The sequence below is a fragment of the Aulostomus chinensis genome, chromosome 16, assembly GCF_037954235.1.
Source record: "Aulostomus chinensis isolate RoL2024-O1b breed Wild chromosome 16, RoL_Achi_v1.0, whole genome shotgun sequence".
Taxonomy (NCBI): domain Eukaryota; kingdom Metazoa; phylum Chordata; class Actinopteri; order Syngnathiformes; family Aulostomidae; genus Aulostomus; species Aulostomus chinensis.
This window is the reverse complement of record NC_141335.1, coordinates 5468144-5495807: the sequence shown is the minus strand read 5'-3', so window position 1 is coordinate 5495807 and position 27664 is coordinate 5468144. Positions and strand designations below refer to the sequence as shown.

Here is a 27664-nt window from a genome sequence, read left to right as displayed (position 1 = left end):
TTTTCCCAGACTTCTTTCTGAGGACCCTGAAAGACTGAATTCCCAGTAAGTCTGTACATCATAAGGTGAAGATGAAATTGGACAGTAAGTGTATGTTCCTGGCTACTTATACTTTGCCATTTCTTCAGTACTTTGCTTTCACTTGAATAAATAAATGCATTTGAGAGATGTTAACAGGGTTTGTCGTTGTTTTTATTTCCTCTAATCTGTAAAACAGCATACATGTTTTGTCAAATTATAGACGACACTTGCTCGTTCTCTCTTTTCGAGTACCTAAGCATCAGTTTCTTGCAGCTGGCCGTGGAATCTGTTGGTATTTTTGTGGAAACTGAGTTTGGGTGACAATCAATGACTTTTCCTCAAGTGGCTCACGGGTGCACTACAGATATGAAATATCCCTCCATCCATTTTCTTCTGCTTATTCCTGTTAAGGGTTGCAGGGGTGGAGCCTAACCCAGCAGCTAGGGGCGAAAGGCAGGGTTTCCCCCTGGACACGTCACGAGTCCATCACAGGGCCAACACATAGAGACAGACAACCATTGGCTCTCACAGTCTCACCTACGGTCAATTTAGAGTATCAATCAGCCTCGTCCCCTCTTGATGTCTTTGGACTGTGGGAGGAAGCTGGAGAACCAGAGAGAACCCACACAGGAACAGGAAGAACATGGAGACTCACAAAGAAAGACCCCGTGCCTGAGCTGGGACTCGAACCCCGAACCTTCTTGCTGTGAGGCGACAGTGCTGACCACTGCACCACTGAGCCGCCCCCAGATATGAATTAAAAAAAAAAAAATCTATAAAGAATACTGCAGTTTTCTTTGTTGACCAAATTCAGCTTGATGATCCTGTGGGTCCCGACCCTCCTATCAGAGATGAGTGAGTAGACCTTGGTGGTATGGTAGTACATTAACAAGTACAACTACTATTTACTCATTAAAGGAAAACTGACAGTATAGCACTTTCAATTTGGATAGTTTAAGTTCTAACACACTTTACATATACAAAATAAAAATACACATTTGGTTAGGCTCTAGTGGACTAAAAGCACAGTATGCAGCAGCGCAAATGCAAATACACAATGTATATGTAGAAATATGTAAAAGCTTTATTGACAAAAACAGCATTACAAACCAATTAAAGCAGTATAATAACAATACTTTACGTGTGCAATAACAGTATAACTAACACGAACAAAGACACATGTTGCTACAGTTGTACTGGGTCATTTGGAGTCGTTCAAATTTCTTTGTTTCTGTCTCCAACAAATGCATTTCTGTACAGCATCATTAGCGGGAAGCACAGCGCATCACTGAAATGCAGTATTTTTTAGAGTACGTGTTTCTGATTTTCCAGATATAAGCAAAAGATAGTATACCGTGAATTATTCCTCTGTTACACAATCTGATTTTACAAATCCTAAAAAGCGCAAACAATATACAAATCTGCAGCCCAAAGCGGCTCTAGCAGTGTCGATGCAATTTGGTAAAACCCTGAATGTCACATGAGACTTTCTGTACTGCAACACCCACAAATGAAGGCAACACCGGGTTTCCATATCAGTTTCAGAAGACAATAATTCATCTTTCAGTTTCGTCCCTGCCATGCTCTCCTCTCGCGCTCCAGCTGTAATACAGTACTTCGAAATGAGGTCTTAGGTTTCACATGGCACAATATCAGAAATCAACATGCAGTCGCTCTCATTGTCACAGCGGAAGGGACAGCAAGTCTAATACGTTTGGTGCAGAGGAAGACGAGCATGAGATGTGTGCATGTGTGAAAGATACTGTGGCAATCTGAGTTGGGGTTTTTTCCTCGCAGAAAAAGTTTAGGAGGGGGCAGAACAGAAAAGTAGTACGATCGAAGCGGAATGTGAACAACTTATACACTTGTAACTACAATGAATTTTATTCATCGAAACCGACGGTGAGACTGAACAGACGATGTGCCTGATAATCATCCATCACCCGGATAACCAGACAGCTAATTTGACACCATGAAACCACGACATCACGCAGATAATAGTTGCTGAAATGACAGTTAGGATGATGAAACATGTGATCTGTGTTCGACAGACTGATTCTGGTTTTTGAATGTGTTACAACAAAGTCAGCGAGACAAGAGAGAAGCAATTATGAGACAGGTCAAATCAACGGACTCAGAACAGTTTGTGAGTGAAACCACGGACTGGACGAATAAAAACATACGGAAGAAACTTTGGTAACACCTGTGCCGTGTAAAATGAGCACGAATCTCTTTGGTTAACACCGAATCAGCGCAACTGAAATGCTGCGTCTCCATTCATGTTCTCCGTGCCTTAAACCTGAAACACATGGGGTCCGCCCGCGATGCTTAACGTGAGCGCAGCAACATTCGCTGTGGTCAATCAATCATCCAAGTATTAAAAACTAAACAATTCGTACTGCAGGGTGGCTGGAACCACCTGATTCAGTGTAGCGGCTTCAAAACGCCACGACACACTGCTGGTGTTACGCTAAGCCTCCGATGTTCTTCAGGCTTTTATGCCAACGCATAGCGTTTAATGAGTGCCTGTATTATGTACTCATATTAGTCAGACAGTTGAGTGTGAAGTCCTGGACACTTCTCACGCTCAAAGGTGACACAGAAGAAGCTGTTGCGAGGGTGAAAGTTGCACCATTGAGATGTTAATCATTTCCATTTAGTACCATTATACAAAAGTTTGTCATGATTTAGCAATAAAGACCAAATGTTTTGTCACTAACATGTACGATTTGAGACACCCCGTCGTACCCAAACCCAGCGTGCGGCCTCAATGTACAAATGGAAGAACCTGAAATGAGACACAGAACCCGTCAGGGTTGTGGCTACGTCTCGTCAGTCGTTGTGGGGGTTTTTATTAACCAAATTAAGCATTGATGTGCTTCTCTCACAGCTGACTTCTTAGTCCTCGTGATGGAAGTCTTTTTTTTGTGTTCAACCGAAAAACATGGACTACATTTACATGGTCGGCCATATGAGCCTGATTAAGCCACCACACCTCCATCCTACTATCAAGCCCTCCCAGAGTTTTGGCTGCATTTTGCGACACAGACGGCGGTTAGACCACTCGATGACGACTGTTCTAGCTTTCAGCAAATGTTACCAATGTTGACATCGACTTGATGTAGCCGCCTCCTTTCACGCCACTCGTCTGTTTTATCTGAGGCCTCTTTTCACTGCTCTACTTCGGCTCTTATCGGCTGTGACTGGTTACATGAACTCTAGCTATCATAAGCCAAGATCTAAAAATAAAACACCCACCAAGGTCTGGTGGTTCCTCACATGACAGCAGACCCAATATGTTTTAATAAGCCTAAAGAGTTGAAAGATAAAAATAAATGTAATTAGTCTGAGGCCCATATCCCCACCGTTTGCTTTGTTGCTGTTTGCTTACTCTTCAATGACAAAAAAAACTCTTTGACTCGAGATTATTCAACTATTGTTTGCTGCCCAGAAATCTCTCTCAGTGCGTTTAATGGCCTGGCAGGCATGAAGAGACTTGGCTGCGTGTGAATCACTGTGCTAATAAATGGATAACATGACCTTGTGTGCAAACGTAGGCCCGCCAACTGGCTGCTAACGGTTAATCCAGAGGCTGAGACAGGACAGTGGGGAATGACACTGTTTAATTATTAACAACACTGCTTCATTATTGATGCTGAGTTTCAATAATTGAGCAACTTTTGCAAGTACTCGAACAATACTTTTTACAATCACAAGTAATTGTACTTGGCTGGGTTTTTTTTTTCTGCTTTTGATTATTAAAGTCTTGATTTTAATGTGGAACACAACCACAACAACAACAAAAAAGAAAGAAAGAAAAAGAAACATTTGACTTCTTTCCTGTACAGAGGATGTTTTGAAATCCTTTTGATTGTGAAATAGCTGAATTGGAAGTACAACATGTGCCCTCATCATCCAAACTAGATCTAGTGGTTACACACAGGTTTGTCCGTGCAGATAAAGGATTGTATCCGTTTTTCAAAGATTGAGTGAATTACCGTTTAATAAGCAGTAAAGAAGTCATGACATACATCATTTTTTGACATTTGCCTGGACTAGAAGGTTGAGTCAGAAAACTAAGGGAAAAAAAAAGTGTACTGATGCATTTACTTAAGTAGCTTAACTTTATCTGATGACATATTTTCCAAATGGTAGCAATTGCTACTAAAACAAATGTAGAAACGGATATTTGAACATTTATGCTTCATTTGAAGAGATATTCAAGGGCAGGTTGGTTAATTAACGGTGAATTGATGGTCCCAAATACTTTTGTGTGGCGTACATGGACCTGCTTTTCCTGATGGTTTGTTTCATAAGTTCATATGGGGAAGAGGGTGGTATCATTTTTCCTCAAATTATTCTTGTCAAATGGAACGTTGACATCTTTGTTACGGCTAAAAAGCAAAGCAGATCCTCATTTCAGTTCAGTCAGGACCACTTTAGAAGAAAGAAACCTACGCTTTTTGGAGTAAACTTGCTTGGCAGTGTGATTCCGTTCTGGTACTTCACTGCCTTCTCACGTGTACACGAAAAGCTGCAGGTGGAGGCAGCAAAGATCTCCACATAGGGAACTACGCTGTTACAGTAATTGTTTTTCCATTTAATTGGAAATTTTTTTTTTTTAACAAATCTTAGAAACGGTGACAAAAAAAGGAAACTTGGTGTGTTTCGGTCAACTAGTCTGAATAATCTAGGCTGTGGGATTCGTATTTTGGTCAACAGCTGGCAGTATAGGCAACATTGCACATTGATGTAACGAGGAAAAGACGAAAAGTTGTCTTGGCGTTTAGTAGCAGTAAATCACTTTCAGCTGGGTCGTCGACATTTGGTGCCTGCTAGCATCGACTAAGCTTCATGCTATCCAGGGAGAAAAAGAAATTTTAGCTTTCTGTTCACTCAAGGTTAAGACTTGTTAGCTAAGAGCTTATTCAAAACTTTTTGCAGGAGTTTTTTTTTTTAATTCTGCAGTTTCCTTTTACCTTTTCTAAAACAATACTTGTAAAAAAAAAAGTCCACTGATGGAAACACAACTTGTTAAGTCAGATACAGCATGTATAGGGGGGTCTGGGGTGGAGGTTGTATGACGGCGTGTCCATGAGGCAAGAAGAGCAGGCAGACTGAAGCAGCCATGAAAGATGTTTGCCACTGGAGTGAGTGGAAGGAGAGTCAGCTGACTTTGAACAGCTGATCTTCAGCTCTTGGCCTGCTTGAAATCGTGCTATGCTCCATTTGTGGCAGTCAAAATATATCATGTCATAGTATTTGACATTTTCTACATAAAAAGTTATGTTTAGTTTAAAATCATTAGGGCTGTTCTGCATTCATCTCACTGTGTGGACATAAGCACATGTATATTTCATGGTACAAAACCATTTAATGGCACAGCTGGTAAGGAACCATGTGTGGTAAAAACGGACGAGGGAAATGATGACTTTGGCCCAGCTGTTGCCCGCATGGTGGCTGGATACTAACAGGAGTGCAAGATCCCTTTCACTGCCTGAAACCTTCAAAGGGAAAAAAGGAAGGAGCAAATTTTGCAGAATGGACCCAAATATTTTTACAACTCTGGGTTTGCTGAGTTGATCACCTGGGGAATTCTTAACCTCTGTACAATAAAACATCTAAAAAGAGAGACCAAAAAAATGAAGGTAAACAACAAATTAACAGGAAACTGTACAAGGCACATTTGAATATCCACAGGCGTCGTCTTCCAGGGGGGCGTATTTGATGACCTGATCGCCCCGTGTGCTGGAAAAGAGTGCAAAAATCCCTGCTCTTTGGTTGCATCATGAAGGCTAAGAGACCATGAGGGAAAAACAAAAATCCAGACACTTTAGAGTTTCTAAAAACATGATCTCCATAGAAGTTAAGACAAGCGGGGTCACATCTCCTGACCAGAAGGAGGGTGAGAAAACTAGGCCCCTCGAAATAAGAGTACATTATATCAAAGATGCTACGTCTGCTGGGTTTTCCAAAAGCTAAACCTGAGAGTGATCCAGATGGCTATTCGTACTGTCTTGCAAGTACCGTCCAATCACAAAGAGCAGGAGGCCAATGCATATCAGGAAGGTGGGCTCCTGGTGGATGTGTGCCAGAGGGTTCTGGTAGATCCCAACATGTCCATGTTCGCCTCTCTGGAATACAAAGACGAGAGAGAGAAAGAGACGTTTAAGGATGAGTGAGAAATATGTTTAAAATAACACACATTGCGCTTGCATCAAACCGTTTCTCAACAGAAAACACTCAGGGGACCAGCACAACCTTGAATAAACTGTAACCAGCAGGTCTGGAAGTAAAAAAAACAAAAACAAACATGTTGTATAATGTTGTTTCTTTTGAAATTTATCTGAGCTCAAACATCCATCTCACGCAGCATGTAGACTGCAGACCTGCTCCATGAAGTTATTCACATGAATGATGAGCACTGGCATTTCCCTCCCACCCCAAAGTGCTCTAAGCATGTTACATACGTGGTATCGAGGTAAAGGCTCCGGTGCTGCAGCAGAATCCCTTGATGGCTTCAAATCAAAGAGCCAACAAACATATAGTGTATGTTTATATCCACAGAAAGAAGCTAAGTATAGTTCTCAACATCCTGCTCGCTTCTCTCTTTACTCCGTCTGGCTCCAGGTGGGATTTCCTCACATCTGTGTGTGTATGAATGCACATACGTGTTAACATGTGTGTGTGTGTGTGTGTGTGTGTGACTTGATATTAGCAAGTGTGAGCATATCCAACTGTAGCTTTAAGCCCCAAACCAGCCGCCAGACATGATGTTAACAGCAATACATGTGAGGAACACATTAGCATAAGCTAAAACGATGACATCTTAATTATCATACTAACAAATAGTACACGCAATAATACACACACACACACACACACACACACACAATATGTAAATACGCCTGAAGCAAAAAAGACAAGCAAAGGGCCTCTTTATCAAAAAAAATGTCCCTTTGAACAAATTTGTTCTGACTGTAACTCTGCACCTGAATTCTACACATTCAAACACTGATGTACCAGCAGCTACCTTACAGGGTTCACAGGATCATCACGGAAGTTGTACCCTTTCAGTTAGTATAAATTGCGTATTTTACTTTTGGGATAACAAGTATACCTGTAAGGGAACTGCGTATCTGTGAGAAAAGAACTGCTCTAGTCACATTCCTCCAATTTTAAGTGCATTCTGGTATTAAGTCTTTGCGAGCCAATGCGTCTTGACAATTAGTTCTAAGGTGTGTATAACTAATTTGTGCGTTTCAACATTTAATAAATGAGGCCCAATGCTGCTAATTACGTGGGCAAAAATATTATCAGCATGACAGTGAAGGGAGGAGAGGAGAGGAGTTGGCTGTTTCAGCTGTTTAAATAGTTCTCAGCTGTGGTTGGTGATGTCATCGCCACATCGCTACCGATAGCAGGTGATTGGCTTGTGTGACCGGACTTCTGTAGCTGCCTGAACTAACATTTACACTTGATTCTTGTTACTCTCTCCACTGCCCGGTTAGTTCGTCTGACACACTTGGCGCACTTGACTGAAGCAGGTGTTTTGTTTTTCCTGCTCAGCACTCGTGCAGTCAGCAGTTCTGTACCCTGGCCCGGGTCCATGGCTCCAGCAGCTACAAGCTCTCGCTGACTGCTGCTACTGCAACAGGAAGCTCAGGTCTGGAGGAAAATCTTTCCACAGCCAACACAGCTGACAATGCTCAGGAAAGGTGCAGGTGCGGGTGGATCTGGACAACGGAGCAGAAAAGGAACAGAAGCGGGAAACTTTGGCTTTTACTTGAGGCCTTGAGGTCTGGTGCAGTACGTGGTATTTTCTCTACTGCCCCTAATCCATGACTACTTCTGTGTTTGAACTGATGAAAATAAGGTGGAAAAAAAGCACCAAAGCGGCTCACAGTAGCAGCCAGATGACGACGGTGATTGTTCTTTGCAGTCATGGACGTGAAATCAGTTGAACCTCAGCTGCTAATTGTCAGATTAATAGAGTGTGAAGCTTTTCCAACCTTCACACTGAAGCACTTACAGGGCTGAGGCATTTACAAGAGTAGGAAACAGATTTGCTTTTCCGCTGGCAGATAGATGTCGTGTTTGGCATGAAGCCTGTAAAATACAGTCCGGCCGGATGGATCATACAATACCGTCCAGACATCGGCTGGCACAGAATAAGCCTTCTGCCTGAAGGCAGGACTGTTCTCTGAAAAACAGGATCTTTATGGACCGGAGCAAGAGGGGGATATCAAAGCTATGTGGTTTGATTCGAAAAGCAAGCCAAAAACCACAGCAACCACCAAAGCAAGAGGAAGAAACAGGTGAGGGAAAAAACTAGTTAACACAGAGATGAGTCAGAGTCTGCTTCTAATTCTCCCTCGGACCAAGTCAAACACACGGGTCAGAGATGACCGTAGCTAGCTTTGTTTTGCAGGATACTCATTCAAACAAGATCGACCCCAATTTCCTGCACAGAATCAGTTTGACCCGGAGCTTAATAGATTCCTAGAGACACGTTCACAGCCCCTCGTAGACGCGTGAAGAAAGACACCCATTGTAGCGGAGGCAGAAAGACTAATTACAACAACAGCAGGAGACCGAGCAGACATATTTAGTTTCGACCCTCAAACTTGGACTCAGAGTAACACTGGAGGCACGGCAGGATGCCTTTCACTGTGAATTAAAGCAGATAATAATATCTTTGTTCACCGTGAATTCAGACTCCAGGGTCTCCCAGCACGACAAGAACTTCTACTCCAATTCAAAATGTTGACGAGTAACCAATTCTTGCAGGAGTTCCCCAAACATACAAGTGAGTTACCTTCATTTACTACAACCATGATCCTCAAAATCACGCAAAAGATTCCTACAAAGGTTGACAAGACTGGGAAAGGCGCAGACTGCCGACAGGTACTGAATGGGAACATAATGATTCAAAAATTAGGGTCAGGTTCGAGTCAGGCACAGACACGTCGGTGCCTATGGACCCGCTGTGGTCTATAGTCTGCTCAGTGTTTAGGTTTCTTATTTACATGACAACACATGAACACAGCACTGAGGCTGTTTGTTGCATCTCATGCAGTAAATATTCATATAGCTGTGCAAGGGATGGAGGGGTTTAAAAATAAAGTTGTTACCAGGGGAGTTTACAGCCACTGAAAATCCTGCAGCGAAAACAACAAGTCACAGATTTAGTCATCAGTACAGTAATTAGTTACATGAAATGTTGAGCGAGAGGATGCGATTTACCGCCAAAACCCATGTTGAAAAAAAAAGAAGAAGCTTTTTTTCACTATGTGAAATGGATTCTTCCAATCCCTCCGCTACAAGCCTGCGCCAGGTTGAAAATCGGCCCATTCATAAGCTTTTTTTTTTCAGACAAACGAACCAACAGTAAAATATCTGTACAAATGCATGATTGATGTGAGAAACCTGACTTCTTTCTACCTCGTGCAGGATTGGGCGTCAACATGGGACTGTTGTGTTTGGCTCCAGAGCAAATAGCAACACATTGAGCTGTTGTGAAATTTAATATCATCTCCATTACATGGCCTTTAGTTTTTATCATAAATCAGACTTGTGAGGCTGTAAAGGCTCAGCCGAATCCTCTAAGGGCCATTAAATGAGCCTCCTCTTTCAGTCGGTAGCACACGAGTGCCAAAGTGTGTCACTTGAGCTTAAATTAGAACTTTTTTTGGTTTTTGGGCTGATAGTTTTTTAGTAGTCTTATCTGAAAACAGCTTGGAGTTGTGATCTCTAGATATCAGAGTGCACAAATAGGGAAGAGGTTAGTGCTGCTCTAATTGTTGGGCTTCCAGGGCTGACAGAATCCAGATTCTAGAGAGAATCCCCGGAGAACTAAGAGTTCAATATCCTTCCTTAACAAGCCTCCAAAACGTTGTGGCAAAAGTCTTCAGATCTGGCTCAAACGTCAACCGGGACTCACGGATGAGCTGTCAAAACTTAGGACTTAGGTGGTCAAAGGTCAAGGTCGCTATCTCGATATATCTCAGCAATGCTGATGGAATTTCTTCGAACTTGGTACAAACATCCAATGGGACTCAAGAATGAACTGAAAAAAAATATGTGGTCAAAGGTCGCTGGGGCAGCCACACGTTGGCATTCGCATCTTCCATGTGCCCAACTGTCATCAGTATCAGCGTACCCTGATATTGATTGGAGGCGTCATAGCAGGTGGCGTTCTTCTGTGGTGCTTAACAATCTTAAATCAGATGGTCAAAATATTTGAAAGACCTCTCATATAATACAGCCCAGTTCAACACCACAATGAAAACATGCAGTTTCATTAATACCTCAGTGACTAGAAGAAAGTGAACAGGATTGTCATTGTAGAGGCTGGACGTCAGAGAGAGCTGTTGTCAAATCAAGATCCTGCAGATCTCAGCCTCCTCCTACTCTTCTTCTTCTTCTTCTTCTTTTTGTTTTCACAGTGGAAACATTGAGTCAGGCAGGCCAAGCAAGCTCGTGATTTTGTTTGGTCACCACAACTTACTATGCTGCTTCTCAAAAATAGCTCTCTAAACAAGGCTACACTTACAGGCACACACACGACACAAGTACACACACACACACACACGGCAGACTGACTCTTTGTTATGTTATTTGTCCTTCCTACTCTCACTGCCTCTCTGCTTCGTAGTGCAAACCTCCCCAGACGATATCAACATCTGACCTCTTTAAATGTTTTTTCCGGGAGATATCTTGATGCCAGAGCATGAAAAAAGGCAACCTCACTTAAATCACGCAGGCTTCTCCATTATTCTCTACATGGAAACACACACACACATGCACTCACACACATGCACTCACACACACGCTCAAGAAGTGCACCACTAACCAGAGAGCTACACAATAAAAAAAAACGCTGGGTTTCTTGTACAGGATTCAGTACAAGTGCAAGTTCCACCTGAGACATACTGCCATGCGCCCCCCCCCCCCACACACACACACACACACACTCGTGGTACTTGGTATAGTCTGTCATGTGTGATGCAGTAAACTGTTACACATATTCTCATCTTGGTCCTATTTCGATGCAGGGCAGATCAATTTTGTCACAATTGGTTACAGAAGTATGTTTGAAGAGAACAAATCAAGCGTGGCTGCTGTTCAGGGATGGGGAGTCCCCGCCAGTCACTTCTCAAAATGAGATCGAGCCTAGAAGGAAGTTTTGCGTCTCTATTTTTTCCAAGATGGAGTCATAAGCATGCTCAAAAAATGCTCTCTAAGTGATGCTGACACTAATTTAGTAAAAACTGTCCCCGCGTCCTCAAAGAGGGCATCAGATTTCCTACCTAGCGGATGGATGACAGAGGAAGGCTGTGTTTAAAAGCTCTTGTAATCTGGAACAAGCGAAGTCCAGCATTCCACTGATGGAAAGACTGTTAACCAGTTCAACAAGGGTTAAAATGACTGGCTTTGTCTTTCACACACACACAAACAAAAACAGGAGCAGCCAGTGACACCCGCCTGGTCCACAATGTTCCTCTGAGTTATTTCTGTCTCCAGGACACCGGGTTTTACCTCCAACTGAAAGATGACAGAGTGTGTATAGGAGTTTGTTGGAGCGTGTGTGTGTTTCTGTGTGTGTTTTGGCAGGATAATTAGACCTTGTGCTTTGCTCACCGAGAGCCCTTTAACCACAGGGCTGAGCAATAATGAACCTACGCTGTCACGGACACTAGGCTGTCACACCACACACACACACACACACACACCGCACTGAGCACATTTACAGATGTTTGAAAACAAACACACTATCACACACACACACACACGGGTGTAAATGTTTGACTGAGAGAAGGCAGCGTGAGAGAGGAGGACTACTGTTTTCTTCACAAAACATCACCTCAGCGCTGTAAAGTTTCTGACAATAAAACAAAGTGAACCAGAAGGAAATACTTGAGTGCTTCTATGTTTGGAAACTAACAGAGTCTCTCCCCACACGCAGGTATTCACACCGTCTCAGAATTGCCAATTGACATTGATATCACTTGTCCGACCAGGAAAGCGAAAAAAAGACTAAATAATGTTTCACGTTGAACCCTGGGATAAAGGAAGTCACCTGTCCTGCTGCGAGAGCCTGACATGTGACGTTCTGAATAAATACCATCAAACATTGTGTCCAGTGTGTCTGAGTTTGACCTTGGATGTCTGGTAGGGTCATTTACAACAGCACAGCCAGAACATCAGGGGGTCACCTGGGGGGGGTGGGGGGCAGAGCTCTACCTCCTGGTGGATGTCTCTGCTGAACGCTTGGAGGCCTCCACCTGGAATTGACCCTTATAATGTCCAGAAAAGCATGAAGCTTAATATTAATGTTTTTTTGTTGTTGTTGTTTTTTTTAAATAATACTAATTCAAATTTCCTGTCACGGTGTACCGGTATACCACTGCAAGCCTTTACTGGGGGCAGAAAATCATGTGCAACAATGCATGTGCACTTGTTCACAATAACACCTGGCAAGAGAACAGGGAACAAGTCTCCATGTTCCTCTTTTCTCTGGCTCTTCATTGTTCAACAGCACGAACATACACACATGTGCACACATTCTGATAATTCTGTGACTAAGTTCATAGAGGGATTGACAGTATGACTCAAACACACACACACACACACACACACACTTCTTTCTCTTTCTTTCTTGTGCAGCTGTGTGAATAAGCGTTGAGTCACAGCGTCAACTTATCGCAGTCTCACATTTTTTTCTCCAACCGCTCTCCTCCCTGCAGCTTGAATCATAGCTGCGGAGGACACTTTGTTTGCATGACTCTTGACAAATGTAGTTGGTTTGGAAATTAACTTAAATTACGAGGAGTAAATAAAATCCTAAGAGAGAAGATTCCTAACTGCTGATCCCAGGCATCCGTGCGTGACTTGAAATGTTCAAGGATGATAACGACACTTTGAACACCCAGGAGGTGCATAAATGCAGTGATTTAGCATTATAGCAAACCAGAGACTGAAAGATGGATGAGTAACTAAGTTCCATTAATTATGGGTTTCAGAGGAACATGAAGATAACTGCACTCAAATAACATCCTTAAAGGTGCACGTGTGTTTGGGAGGGGAAATGTAGAAGCAAGAAAGAGGGCTTCCTGTTTGAGGCTCATTGGAAGCAGAAGGTTTAACCCAGCGGGAGAAGTTGTAGCTTTACCTCTGCTGAGCTCTTCACACTGCGGGAGCATCTGAAGCAGAATCCTGTCATTACTTGGATTTTTAAACTCATCCTGGGATGTGATTATCATGAATTTAACCAGTGATGTTGGAGCGAGTCAGCTCTTCGACAGGGGAGTAAATAACACTGTGATGATGTAACATGCAGGAATGTTGCCACAGAGGAATTAAAGTCTTATTGCAGTTGAATATGTTTGCAACAGTCTGACTGGTTTATGACCAATCGAAGTATCCCCAGTTACTCTAATCACTGCAATAATGTGATTATGTCTTCAGTGAGACGATTAGCAAGGGAGAATCAGCTGATAACAGAACTATATTTAACCTTCATCTATTAAAGTTTTACCAGCTAAATTTCCTCAAGGGGGTCATGTTTTCAGCCGCGTCTGTCGGTGGATGTGTGCAGGATAACGCAGCAACTACTGCACAGACTTCAGTGACACTTGGTTCTTCACTTCTATACTCAGGAGAGTCTCCCGTCCGTCACGATATAAACAGTGTGGTGCTAGCAGTTGCAGAGTTTGAGAGCTGCGAGGTGAAACCTGTCATTCAGTGGAAACTAAGCAGTTAGCATCACCATGGCAACCTCTGATCGCAGTTGGAGCCGCACATTAAAATGAGCAGATTGGCCTCTGGTGTCAGTGGTGTTAAACGAGCTCCTAGGTTCTGCAGCTAACAGCTCAAGTGGAACACAAAGACAAAAACATGAACATACAAAGCTAAGATCAGGTCAGACTGGAATTAAATGTTTTCCCTTAACAGTCATTTTCCACTCACAGTCTCGCCCTCTCGTGGACAACACCCATGCAAACTTTTCGACAAGCACTCTGAAATAATGCCCACTGGAGCATTTGCAGGCTTGCCATGAAATAATCAGCCAAACTGCTGCTACTGAGACTTGAAAAGACGCTCCACTTTTATAATGAGAGCAGTCAATGAGTTTCTCTGAATCTCACCACATATACCGGTAAATGCCCAATTTGTACCACAAAGTTTGTTTTTGTTTCTTTCCCACAGCTGGGAACTGTCTGAGGGCTTAAGCAAAGAGTTTTCAACATCTTAATCTTCTGCTCCTCTTCTGCTGTTGGTTTTTTGTTTTTTTTTTAAATCATATGGCTGTTTTCTTGTTTTGTGTTTTTTTAACTGCTGCGGTTACTGTGACATCTGGATTTTCTGCAGCTCCAGGCTGTCCGCTTGGTTATTTTCTGATCAAAAGTCATTTCGTTGTTCTCACCCCGAGCACAATGGAAACAAGCAGCTGGTCACAGACACAGATCACCCAAGGCGCCATTTTAGGAACATTTTCTGTCCTGATCCCTCTTCCAATTCTTGCCCTGCTGAGCAGACAGACACTATTGGGACTCACGGTTAAGAAAGCACTGACTAATCAATTAGGACAAACAATTATATTAGGAAATTAAGTCAATGAGGGTGTAAGCTGACACATTCACACAGCCTGAGACTGGACTCTGTTTATAATAATGTTGACAAAAACACCTCTCCACTAAGATGATTCATTCCAGCAAGAACAAAAGGGTGTAGGACAGAAAGAAGCTGGATTTATGACCGTTAGCTGACTACTATCTGTAGATGTGGAGCATTCAGCACTTTGCCACAGTGCTCCACAATTGTGGTAGCTGGACACACACACACACACACACACACACACACACACACACACACACACACACACACACACATCTGTGATCACTGACCCTTAGAATATGGTCATTGAATTCGTCTCCAATGCGTCGGAGCTCTTGTCCAAATTCCACCGCCTGCATGTCCCCTGTCGGGCTGGGTGAGCTTCCTGGAACAGAGAGAAAACTCTTAAAAGTTACAAATGTTGAACTGTCTGCCGCTGCGTTAGCTAATACTTTAATTCAGACCAGCTCTGCGGGCAATTAAAGCTCCTCCACTGAACCAAATTATATTTAGTTTTTCATTACCACTGCCAAGGAGGTAATGTTCCTGGGGATGTTTGTTTGTTTGTCTGTCAGTAGGATGACACAAAAACCATTTTCTGGGTCACCAGTTTCACCAGTGTCCCAAATATTCTCATGTTCTTTCGACTTTTGTGTCTTTTGTTTTCGTTTAGGCAAACGCCTTCTTTCATGCATGTGCCATATACATAAATAAGGCCTCTGGTCTTCTACATCACCCTACTACATCAACATTACATCAGGATGGGAGGCGTCAGGAAGGAAATCAATAGGTCAGAGGATACGTGACACCATTGGGTGACGGGAGATTCGTCTTGGAAGCAGAAGATCAAATCGTTTGTTGCGTGTGATTGGTGCTGCGGCAGAAACAGACGCACAGAGGAGGAATGAAAGGAGACACTTTTCTACTTCCCACTTTTCAGTCACCACCAAAACGACTCTGAAAATGTTAGTTTGCGTTTAAAATGACGCGTGATTTAGAGTTAAGTCACCCAAGAACACATACTTTCTGCTTACGTATTGCAGCAGTTGGACGGGATTTTGTCACGTTATGATTCTCCGTTAAGTCAGATCACATCCTCTATTACTCATAATGCAGTTGGTAATGAGTCAGCTTTGAGCACTGTGATTGCAATCTGAAGTCTACTGTAACTCGTATTTAATTCCTCATATCAAACCAAAGGCTGCTCTTCCCTCGCCGCTGTAAAAATACATCAGCTGAAGAAAATATGGCCTGACAGTCAGCTGAGACTGAAGCAACCTGCCTGCTGGGGAAGCGTGAAGCTGAGCTGGGAGCTGCAGCCGTGCCGTTGTCCATACACCTCTTACTGCAGGTGTCAGAACCCATCGCGCTGACCACGTTCGAATGTGGTCTTGACCACGTTTGAGGGACCAACGTCCTCTGATGTCCTCCATAAAAGCGGTTGAATGCTAACGCCAGCATGAGGAGCAAAAACTAGAGCCAGTCTGTATTAATTCCCCCACTTCTCCTTTTGATTTCTGTGTATGCACAGGAAAAGAATTGCTGCATCCCTCCGGTCAGGCACGGCGGTGTGTGGTTTTCTGTTAAAACAAACAGGTCCTATGAGCGTGCATTTTCTCTCTCTCCGTCTCTCTCTCTCTTTCTCCCTACATTTGGGGAGGCGACTCTTGTAAAATAAACTGATTTTCTCTGTTCAAAACAATAATTTGGCAATCAATGCGAACACTGATGGTTGTTTTTTCTTCATTTATTTCGTATTTGATGTTATTTCTCTCCTTTTTTTTTAATTTTTGCTCCAGAGAAACAAAGAAATCTTCATTATAGAATTACCCAAACTGTGTTAGAAGTATTTCTGCCCCTTCATCACTCTATTTTGAATCATACAGATTTCTGAAAAATAATCTTCTCTCAGTGAATGTTATCTAAATTGCGGAATGGCTGAGGTAGACAATGAGGCCCATATCCACCCATGTATCAGTGATTCCTTGTGTAACACTTGAAACCTGAAGTGTCAGTAACATGGTCCACATGAAAAAAATAAAAAAGATGTGGATACGATATTCAATCCAGTATGGTTTTCACGTGATTTGAGCAAAGACAACCGCGTATCCTCCGTCAATGAAAAGCAAACCGTCGCAGGTAAACACGCAGGTCAAAACAAATTGTTTCTTTTTATCCGGGGTGGAGAGGTGAGGTCCGGGCGGTCAGTGGAGTCAACTACCAGCAGGAAACACACACACTCAGATCTGTCCACGCAAGCTAACACTGGACGGGGCCGAAGAGACAGACGGGTTGATAAGCGATCCTCCTTGAGCTCCGGCCCTCGCTCCGCCGCACAAACAGGTGGGTGTTCTTGACAACTGAGACTTGCTATCTCTTCAGCAGAAAGGTCTGATAGTTTGTGCGAGAGTGTGTGTGTGTGTGTGAGTGTGTTTGTGTTTATCTCCTATCTCACTTATCTGATGGACGTAGCAGAATGAATGAGAGGCGAGTGGTTCCTGTCTGCGTCTTACAAAAGACCCAGAGGCCTATTTTGACTGTCCCCCCCCCCTCCACACACACACACACACACACACACACACACACACACACACACACACAGATGCTTATTTTGATTGGCATACTTAATGAATAGCACGTACACACATTTGTAGGGACGCATGTGCACACACACACATTTCCTGGTGTGTTTTGACTGGTATCTTGTCGTCTGGCTGCAGGAAACAAGAACAGAGGAGCCACCAGCCAATCAGCTGGGCTGCCTTCACGCAGAGCAGAGCCGTATGGATGGATGTTTAGGCAACGCACCGTAGCCTCGGGGCATTATTTTTGATGAAAATGCGAATGCAAACGAGACACGACCGCTTTCAAGCATCACATATTCCTCTCCTCTCATTCTGTCTGGATGAAGAGCAACATTAACAAGTAAAAACGTGCAGCGCATCATCGGGAGGGACTGATATGACGGCACAATAGTTGTGTTGGTCATAAACTGCTCTGTGAAAGGAGTCACTCCTTTGTTATTTGTTTTCTTTTGCCCAACTCTGGTAGAGTTTGTTGGTTACCAGGCAACAGGGTAAGAAGCCACCGGCAACTTTAGCCAGCAGCGTCACGGCTAAAAGCAGGAGTCTCTTTTCCAAAGACGTGCTGGTGTAAACAAGTGGAGCAGTTTGTTGATGCTGCAGGTGACAGACTTGAGCGAATTCTGCTGGTTTTTTGTTTGTTTGTTTGTTTGTGTCAAAATAAAAATCAGATATGTAAAGTGCGTCAGGGCATGGAGGCCGATCACATCCAATGTCACCGGCGCGGGTGAAATGGATTTTCCTTTTGATTCATTCGGTTCATTTGGGAACTTTGGGAAAAGTGGATGCGATGAATTCTTCTGAGTTATAAACGCGCGGCCACGTTTTCATTGTTTACACGTCAATGCATGCGATTGCTCTTAATTACCTTTTTTTTCAAACCCTGACACTCCAACGGCTCGCTGTCACAAAGTGAATCCCTCTCATGTGACTTGTGGTCGATGATGTAATCGTGTCGTCGCCGAACACGCTCAACAGGTCTGCCGGCCGCATTCTTCACCAAATTTGGATGAGGCAGAGTTTTGGTGCAGAGTTTTTTTTTGTACATCGGTGAGCTCAACGTGACCGTCGACTGCTTCGACGCAAAATTGGGGTCAAGAAGCTGCTGAGTCAGCGAGTGTCTCTTGGTACACTAGAGAAGTACCACAAAGACAGAAACGAGGGAATCAGCAGAGAAGGGCAGGACGGCGCGGGTGAGGGGGGGGGGGGGGGGTCCTACGTGAGTCGTCTGTCACACATGCGTGTTGCAGCCTGGCGGTATTGAGACAGAAAAAGACAGGAGTGACTCATCTGGGAGAGGAGTACTAGCTGGAGGGAGAAAAAGGGAGGACAAAAACATCCTGGATGTGTTTTTTGTTGCTTCTTTTTTTTTTAAACTATCATTGTTGAGATTCATTTGAGAGAAGGGAGGCAGGCGCTGGCTCATATCTAGTTTCATATTTCGCTTCACACCCACACAGCAGCAGCAGCAGCAGCAGCAGCAGAATTTCTAAGAGGAGAGTCAGAACTGCCTGAATTGGCTAATTCAGCTCGAGCGCAAGGGAAATATTTGTTAATATCTCAGTGTTTCATTCATGGGGTTTTCGGGTTTTTTTTTTTGTTTTCATTCACGTCACACGCCTCAGTCTGCATAAATGCCGTAGGTCATCAACTTCACCTGAAGCTTCTTTGCCACTGAGAGCATTATACTTACTTTGTAAACATAATATCGATGATGACGTGGTGTCTCCTTACTCATCTGCAGCGCAGCAGCGAGACAACAGAAGACGACGCGAGTCAGTGTCCTTTTCTCTATAAACATTCCCATCGCTGGTTTGGGGGATTTTGTGTTTAAACGTCACCTTCTCGTGCTGGGTGTGTATGGTGTGTTGTGTGCGGATGTGCTGGCGCTCACCGTCTTGCGTCGCCGGCCCTCCGTCATGTGCCTCACCCAAGCAGTGCAGGGCGTGTTTCATCACCTGGGCGGTGAGGCTCGGAGTCTGCGTGCCTCTGGTGGCGGTCACAGGTCCCGGGGAGCTCGGCTGCGAGTCTGCCTCTGAGGAGAAATATCCGCTCGATGAGCGGCTATAAGAGACCTGGGATGTCGACCTGGTCTGACTCGCGCCTCGGCGGTCTGTATGGCTGATCACTTCGGGTTTGCACCTTGACGGCGACCGCGGCTCTTCTCCCCGGGCGGACCCGGGGTGGCCCGAGCTCCGCTCGTCGAGGTTGTCGGCCGGCTTTGAAAGGGATACCTGGGCCGAGGCTACTGGTGGGTCTCCTCTGCTCCCCTCTGGTGTCTCTACTGGGGTCGAGCCATCGGATCTGTTGAGACAAAGCGGCACCGTCAGCCTGCGCTTTCATGACTTTGCTCGAGCGACTCGTCCTGCGTCTGGAGCTGCTGGATTTATAGCAGACGCACCCGGACCTCAGACTGGATTTAGGAAATTTCAACGTGATTATTACCTCGGGGAATCTCCGCACGGCCGCCGCTGTGACGCGTAACTGATTCATTTCTAAACTGCTCACTTTGTTTCGAGTGAATGCAGCTGACGCGCTTGGCGCTGAGGAGTGGAGACCGACTTGTGTTCCTGCTTCGGGCTGCGGTGTTTCCTGAACAAACTGGCTGCCAGCCGCGTCTCTATTGTTTAACAAGAAGCTGCTGATTGCAGCACATATTTTATTCACTCGTGGGGAAAAAAATAATAATCAGACGCGGAGCGACGGGAGTAACTTTTAAACTGCGTCACAAACAAACAGCGAGCGGCGCGTCCGTCCACAGCCTCTCGCTCAGTCCAGGAGAATATCTGACAAAACCGCAGGATTCCTGGAAACTACTGATCATATGTCAGTGTTTCTAATGACCGACGTCTCACAAGTAACGCGGCAGTATGAAGCAGCGTATCGTGGCACTTCCTGTTCGTCCACATTAACCAGGCGCGCGGAATCACGGCGGCGATGACCCACGTCTGCATCCGCGTCAACTAATATAATTAGCAACTTTGTTTTGGGGGGCGCCGTCACGTGACGCCTTTAAAAAAAAAAGATTTTAATGGTATTCGTTCACCGCTTTTACGCACGTTTACGCACAGCGGCGCAGCTCCCGTCAGCTGTGTTAACCGTCCAGCCCCGTGGAATGAAAAGTCATTCCCGTGCCATGTTGTGTTTCGGTAACACGAGGAGAGATAGATAAATAGAGAGAGAGAGAGAGAGAGAGAGAAAGATGAAGGGCATATGGACACATCGCCAAAAAATGGAAGTCAAAGGAAACCCGCGAAAAAAAGTTACAGTAATTAATAAAACAAGACATTTTTGGTGCGAATATGAACTTGATCCGCTGCGCTGCGCGTCTGCAAGCGTCTCCGTGACTGAAAACACGAGAAAACCGGTCATTTCAGGTAACGCGTGAAGTTTCACTGCTAAAAGACAGCAAAGACAATCATCCTCCGGCGGCCGCAGCGGCAGGATTCTGCTCTCTGTCTCTCCCTCTTTCTTGTCTTTTTTCTTTTTGCAGATTTCTTCTTCTAAGCATGTGGTGTTTGTACGCCTCCCACAGGGCAACGCAAAACTTAGGAGGGGGGAGGGAAAAACTAAAAAAAGGAAAAAAAAGAATGCAAAACCTCCCGTACGGTAACCGTCTCAGGTACTGAAAGAAACAAGTGAGTCGAGAAGCTTTCAGGTCAAAACTTTACACAAGAGCTTAATGAAAAGCCCGCGGCTGAACTCAGTGACCTCGACGATGCAGAGAAGACGGCTGACATCTTTCCCGGTCGGCGCGTCATCACCATCATCATCATTATCTGTGACAGACGCGTGGAGCCTCGTCTGACTCCACTGTAAGCGGGCCTCCTGTGTTTCACCCTCCGCGCCCCCGCGATCCACCGAGTCATTTGATCAAATTACAATTAATTCTGTGCAAAATAAATAACAACAACAACAACGACAACAGTAATAATAATAATTGACGTTCTTGAAGCCTAACTAAACGGCGATGAGTCTAATTGGAGGAGACGAAAAAGAAAACCAAACATTCAAATCCATTTCTCCAGAACAGAGGAGGGAAGGTCGCTCCATCTCTAGTGTTACGGGTCAAAAACTACGACCTATAGTATCCTGCCATATTCGCTATTACAGTCATTTAGCTAAGTTGATTAAATTCGGTGTTAAATTAATTTTAAAGCACGCAAACGCTTCTCGATGCAGTAAAATTACAGCCGCAAGGTTGTTTTTTTATTTCCTTTATTTTACTCGCACAACAATGGCGCAGCTCTTCAGCAGCGTGACATGCCGGTGAATGCAGAAGGGAATACAACTTTTAAAAAGTAAGGAAATGATAATAAAAATAAGAAGAAGAAATAATAATACTCACACCTTACTTACCTGGACGGGCGGTGCATGTCAGTGGCGAGGCATCGCTCCGTAGATTACAAAATGACTACAGAATATAAATTAAGAACAATAATATCAGTGCGAATCCAAATATGATCCTCGGTCCCAATATGAGGAGAGAAAAAAGTAACTTCCAAAATTAGAAATAAACTGTCCCCAAAAAAAGTGGATTAAATCCCCAAGTTCGTGCTGCCCGGGTTGGCTGGTCGAATAAATCCGTCTCGTCCGAGAGGGAAGGGAGTCAGAGGAGGTAAACAAAGTTGGTCCAGGAGCAGCTCTTTGTCTGCAGCAGGACGGATCCTTCCTCCAGCCCGTGTGACAGAAACTACAGAAGGTATTCACTGTGCTCAGCCGAATATGAGGGCTCCTCCTCCTCCTCCGGACCGAGGACCACCTACTGGTGGGTTGGCTGTCCCTCCCTCTCTCCCTCTCCCTCTCTCGCTCTCTCTTGGCTCTGTTTTCTTTTCTCTGTCTCCCCCTACCTCTCACACCGGTCCCTGTGGGCACTAGACTGTTGATGGTTCCTGGAGAATAAAGAGGTGACAACAAGTACAGGAAATAGCTTAGTAAATATATATATATATATATATATATATATATATATATATATATATATATATATTGCAATAGCTGTTTTCTGTCTCACTTTCTAGGTGTGACTCATTCAGCCTACTACTAGGAACCACATCCACATGCATGTGGAGACTTTTGTTGCCCCACAGGATCAGAGGAAGCCTTAAAAGGAGCGTGAAGAATGTTGCTGTAGTTCTCTGAATCCCAGCTCTCCATCAGAGTCACTCAGACTCCCCGTCATCCTGCACTGACAGGTGTCACATTGAGTACAACAGCCCTGCTATAAATCCCGCCTTCATGAAGGTTATATTGTTAATTTCTTTCCATATTGAACACAAAAGAGGGGTTCATTATTTTAAGTGTCATGCTGGAGGCTGTTACTTGGTGCCGGTGAACGTCGCTGGGAGCTTTGTCTCCTTAACCGGTGTAAATTTGATGCGTTTCAGTATTCTTAGGCTCATTCCACAGCGATGTGCAAGCTACATTTCCTGCTTGACTCACGCTGGTGTTGCACTCAAAAGCTTCCCCTTTCCACAGCCATATTGTTTTTTACAGGATGGGCTGAATATTAGTTTAGTAAAAGCAAAAAATAATTCAACCACAGGCTTCAAAATGAACATTAATGCGAATCAACGCCAGCAAACAGCTGTAAGAAGTGAGCGTGGTGATCGTCGTGAGGGGGACACGATGTGGAACCCGTCACTGGTCCTTGTGGTCAGTGGTTAAGCATTAAACCTGCAGTGGTTTAATTAATGGCTGATGAGTGTACTGAGTAATACAAGACAATAAAACAAAGCATTTGTGAATATTTGGTCAAATATTTTCTTGTTCAATTTTAAAAACTTAATGTGCTTTAAAAAAACACATTAGCATACAAAAATCATAACATTAAAAAACATATACAAACCCTAAGGAGTGAGAATGTATAAAGCGCAGAGATTCCACATGTACACAAAATGTAAAAGTGAGCAAAATACATGGCGAAGCTTCAATCAGCTGGCAGTTTCTTCAAGCCAAGTCAGGGAGGAAGAACATAATCAGGTTTGTGAGATGGTTCCAGGTCACTGGGGACCATTATAACAGACGGACAGGCAGATGAGACGTTGCTATCTTAAAACTGTTAATGTTGCCGAGTGTGTGTACTTGTCAGTGTGTTGTATTTAGTCTCCCATTCAGAATCAGGTTGGATATGAAGCTAATTGTGCGTACAGCCACGTAGGGACGTTAACACTGACCACCCCCCCCCCCCCCCATCCCTCCAGGGTTGTTCAAATGTGTCAGGATAGCAGCACCGTGTATGCATCCGACCTGTCATCGCTAACAGCAGCTGCTGCTTGAGGTGTGAAATACAAGCATGGCAACACGAGATGCACGCCGGCTGCTGCAAGATATTTAGCCGAGAAAGTCAGTTGTATTTGGCATTGTAGAGAACAGGCAACACCCACGTCAAAGGCCTGCAGCCCAGGTGGACCAGCCAGGAGATGAGTCGAATGTATGGGTGGGTTTTACCTCCGCTGGTAAGAAGCTGATGGACTGAAGCAGCTCCGGGTAAGCGGGCCAGGAGCCGAGGTCCTTCTGGTGCTGGAGGACTGAGGTGAGCTGCTCAGGTGTGGCTAATGCGCCCCTGAAGAGAGGGCCATGCCTGGAAGTAAGTCCTCGGTTTCACCAGAGTCGACCCAGTTGTGCCACATCCAGGTCAGTCTAGTCTTTGCTGCATCTTTCTGTTTTATTTTTGTCAAATACGAAAAAGTTCCTCTGTCAATATAGGATCTGTCCAACAAGCCTCCGTCATCCAGTTTGCACACAACTCCAACTTGCCATCGAGGTTAATCCGGTGCTCAGCTGACGCCGGGCCCCGCTGTGGTGGATTTGGTTCACTGAGCCGACTGTTTGTCTGGTTCCTGTAAGGACAAAAAGTCACACACACACACACACACACACACACACACACACACAAATCAATACAGAGACAAAAGCGTCAGACAATCAACGTCATTTACATGTGATCAATATCAATCAATCCCTCAGTGTGGGAAAGTGAGTGTGAGTGGCTCCACACGTCTGCCTGGATTCATTCTAAAGTCGGCTGTCGTGATCTTTTTTTTTGCGTTTGGCCATTCGAGGCTCTGTTATTGTGATGATAATGAATGCCTGATTTGTCTGGAAGGTCTATTTTACCCTTCAAGTACTCACAAAAACATGACTTGAGTTCACGTAGGTATTTTTCTCGTGGGTATCGCCAGCTACGTAGGTTTAGCTTGAAGCTAAAGCAGACCGATGGCTAACAGCAGCAAAAGTTTCCGTTGACAAACTCTCGAATCCACTTCTTCGTCTACTCAGAGATCCTCTCTTGCTTTGTTTGGAGTGAAAAACAAACTAAGTCTCCTCCAGCTGGGCACTCTGGATCCCACCTTCAGCAAAATTTGTGGTTATTTACGTTCATTTCTGCAAAATGGCTGCACCGAGTGAATCGTTGTTTTATGGCATCATTCCCTGAAGGCTCTTCGGGTTAATCAACGATTACTCACTAGAAACTATTTAACACAACAGAGTGTGAAGACGTGTAATTCACTGTCAACTCAATTGAAGAGTGAACAAACACACTGATGGCCATACAGTAGTTCGTCTGTGACCTGATAACTAAATAAATTGAAACAGATGGTAATAAATACTTTCCAGGTTGATTTTACAGTGTTTCTATAGACAAAAGCCGGACCACTCCTCAAACATTAGTTACTTATTGAGAACGGTGAGATGTTAACAGCTACCCTCGGTCTTAACGCTACTCATAAACACACCGAAGGCTATTTTACCCTCAGAGATATTCTGAGTAACTAAAAATCTGTCGTCAGCTGCGGTGCCCGAGGAGAAGCTTCACCGGTTGTGAAAGTCTTTGAAGTGTTACAGACGGATGAATCAGGCCGGTGTGTGCTGGGAGAAAGAGCGGGAGCTGACTCATTTACAACGGTCCACACCTTCTGCATCGGCGTGGGCAGAAACAAAAAACAACGCAAAAAAAAGAAATTCAAAAATACCTGGAAGTCGGTGATCGCCCACAAGAGGATTCGCTTTGAAAAAAACGGGAAAAAATACCCAAAATTTAAAAAAAACAAAACAAAATGGTGACTTATATGTAAATGCGCTGGCTGTAGAGAGATATGCTTTGGCATGTCGATGTCAACGTAAAAAAAAAAAAAGGCACTGAAAGATAACATGAGATTAGGGGTGTTTTTTTTGTCTTTCCACAGACTTGTTTCTACACGTGTTTTCCCACAAACCAAATATAACACGAGCAGCTGCTGATGACTCCTGCTTTACGATGACACATTTAGCGACTGAAGGGATGCATTTTATGTGAGTAAATGAAATAACAATTATCATTAACGATGAGAGAACTCGCAGGCTGCTTTTCACTTTTTCACTTTTTTCGCTGCTTTGCTCTTGAAGAACTCAGTTTAGTTTAGATTATTGGACTGCATGCACCAACAGCACCACAACGAATTCCTCGTATGTATAAAACCATACATGGCAATAAAGTCTTTTCTGATTCTGATTTATTTGATAACAAGAATAAGTGGAAGACGATGGATGGATGTAGAGGGTTGGAGGAAATCTTGGGTGGGCCTGCAGCCGAATGAATGAAAATTAATGAAGTGGGAAAATACTGATAGAATTCTACGGTGGAGAGTAACGGGAAATAAAAGGAAAGCTTAGACTTTCTGAGTGAATCAACTTGCTTTTCCCCTGCTGATCGTAAAATATGGGTTTTAATGGGTAACAACAGAGGTTTTGCAAAGTGGGAAGAAGAAATAGTAAGTTATCAGGAAACCGTGTAGAACATCTGTTTTCTTACTCCGTAGCAACTCGGATTCTCATAAATGACTCAGAACAAATGCTTGTCATGTCTCTCTCTGGGAGCAAATAAGACGATAATGAGTCAATACAGGCGCCGGATGATGTTTCCTGTACCATTTTTCCTCATTTATATCCACCACGTGACCAACCGCCACTTCCTCACCACTGTTTGATATAAAAGACAGAAACAGGAGAGCCCACTTACGTCCCGACACACACGCGTACACACACATTGTCATAAAAGCTTAACACGATAACATCCCTTATCGCATGCAGATAACGGCTCGACTCCCCTCTGGGCCAACAGATACCGTCACACACCCTCACATAAACATCCCGCCACACAGCCTCTCACTCCGCTTACGGTTTTACATGATGAGAGAACAAATTTACAGGAAAACTGAGTTTTCAGCAGGTCAGGTTGGCTTAAGACGGTAAACTATTAATGTCGAAGTAGACGTGACGTGTTCTGTTCCCTAGAAGCAGGGCGGGATTACACACTTCCTCTACCGGCTCTTTTTTTAAAATTCACCATCAGTCTCAACGCTCCGCTCTTCCAAGCTTGTTACAACTGCTTTGTGGCCGACGAGGCTCAGAGGTCGCGTGGCCGTCTAGCAGCTAAAGGGTCGCTGGTTTGATCCTCACCCCTGGTGACCATTTCCAAGTGTCCTTGAGCAAGATACTGAGCCCCTACTTGCTCCTGATAGGTTGATGCCTTGCATGGCACCCTTCACCATCAGTGTGTGTGTGTGTGTGTGTGTGTGTGTGTGTGTGTGTGTGTGTGTGTGTGTGTGTGTGTGTGTGTGTGTGATATTGATGGATGTGATTCACCACTAATGGAAAGCCAATTGGTTCCCATACAGTGAGCCGTGACCCCTCCCTCCCTCCTCTATAAGACAATACTGGCCACCTGGACTAATAGTGATCGTGTGTGCAAGTGTGACTGTGTGTGTGTGTCCATAATAATATTGACTTGTTGTAATGTGAGAGGTCAGGACACAATAGCACTGGGACTCTGAAGACCTAACACCATGCTGAGAGGTCACAGATATGTGTTACACACACACACACACACACACACACGTGCGCCAGCAGCAAATTAGCATTCATCAGTAGCATTACCACATGCTTGTATCAATGAGTTTAAGGTTTAATGTTGTGACTGACATCAAATCAGAGAACGCTGAGCTCTGACGCACGTTCCAAGGTCAGATCGTTTGTACCCGGAGCTTGTTTCTTCTTGAATGTAGCATAGTGCATCAATTGTGTAGCTACAGTGTGTGTGTGTGTGGGGGGGGGGGGGGGGGTGCTTGTTGATCCGTTCCAGCAGTTTGGTTGTACAGTTGTTCTCACTTTGCTGTGATCAAGAAGCAGTGACAGACATACTCCTGTGCACACAAACTGACTCACTCACGCACGCACACACACACACACACACACACACACACACACTCACACACAAAAACACGTGCAGTGTGAAAGTTAAATACTGTAGTACTGTCGTCATGTTCAGGCTGGTCCTGATAAACCAGCCAGACTGCAGGTCAAGGTTGTTAATCAACATGACAACTGCAGATTGACAGGAAAACAATGACGGTCAAAGTAATCCAGCGTCGTACATCACAAAATTATTCATAGGATTATTT

The 27664-nt window shown here is 44.2% G+C and overlaps 1 protein-coding gene across 1 annotated transcript; it reads right to left on the bottom strand.

Moving 5' to 3' along the window:
* Positions 1 to 140: 140 nt before the first annotated feature.
* bcl2l11 (BCL2 like 11) lies at positions 141 to 21905 on the bottom strand. The gene is made up of 4 exons (XM_086180646.1): positions 21582 to 21905; positions 19117 to 19526; positions 14931 to 15025; positions 141 to 6155 (listed from the first exon to the last, which is right to left on the bottom strand). The coding sequence occupies exons 1-4, from the start codon at positions 21596 to 21598 to the stop codon at positions 6000 to 6002; spliced, it is 678 nt and encodes a 225-aa protein (XP_086036772.1). The 5' UTR covers positions 21599 to 21905; the 3' UTR covers positions 141 to 5999.
* Positions 21906 to 27664: the final 5759 nt, after the last annotated feature.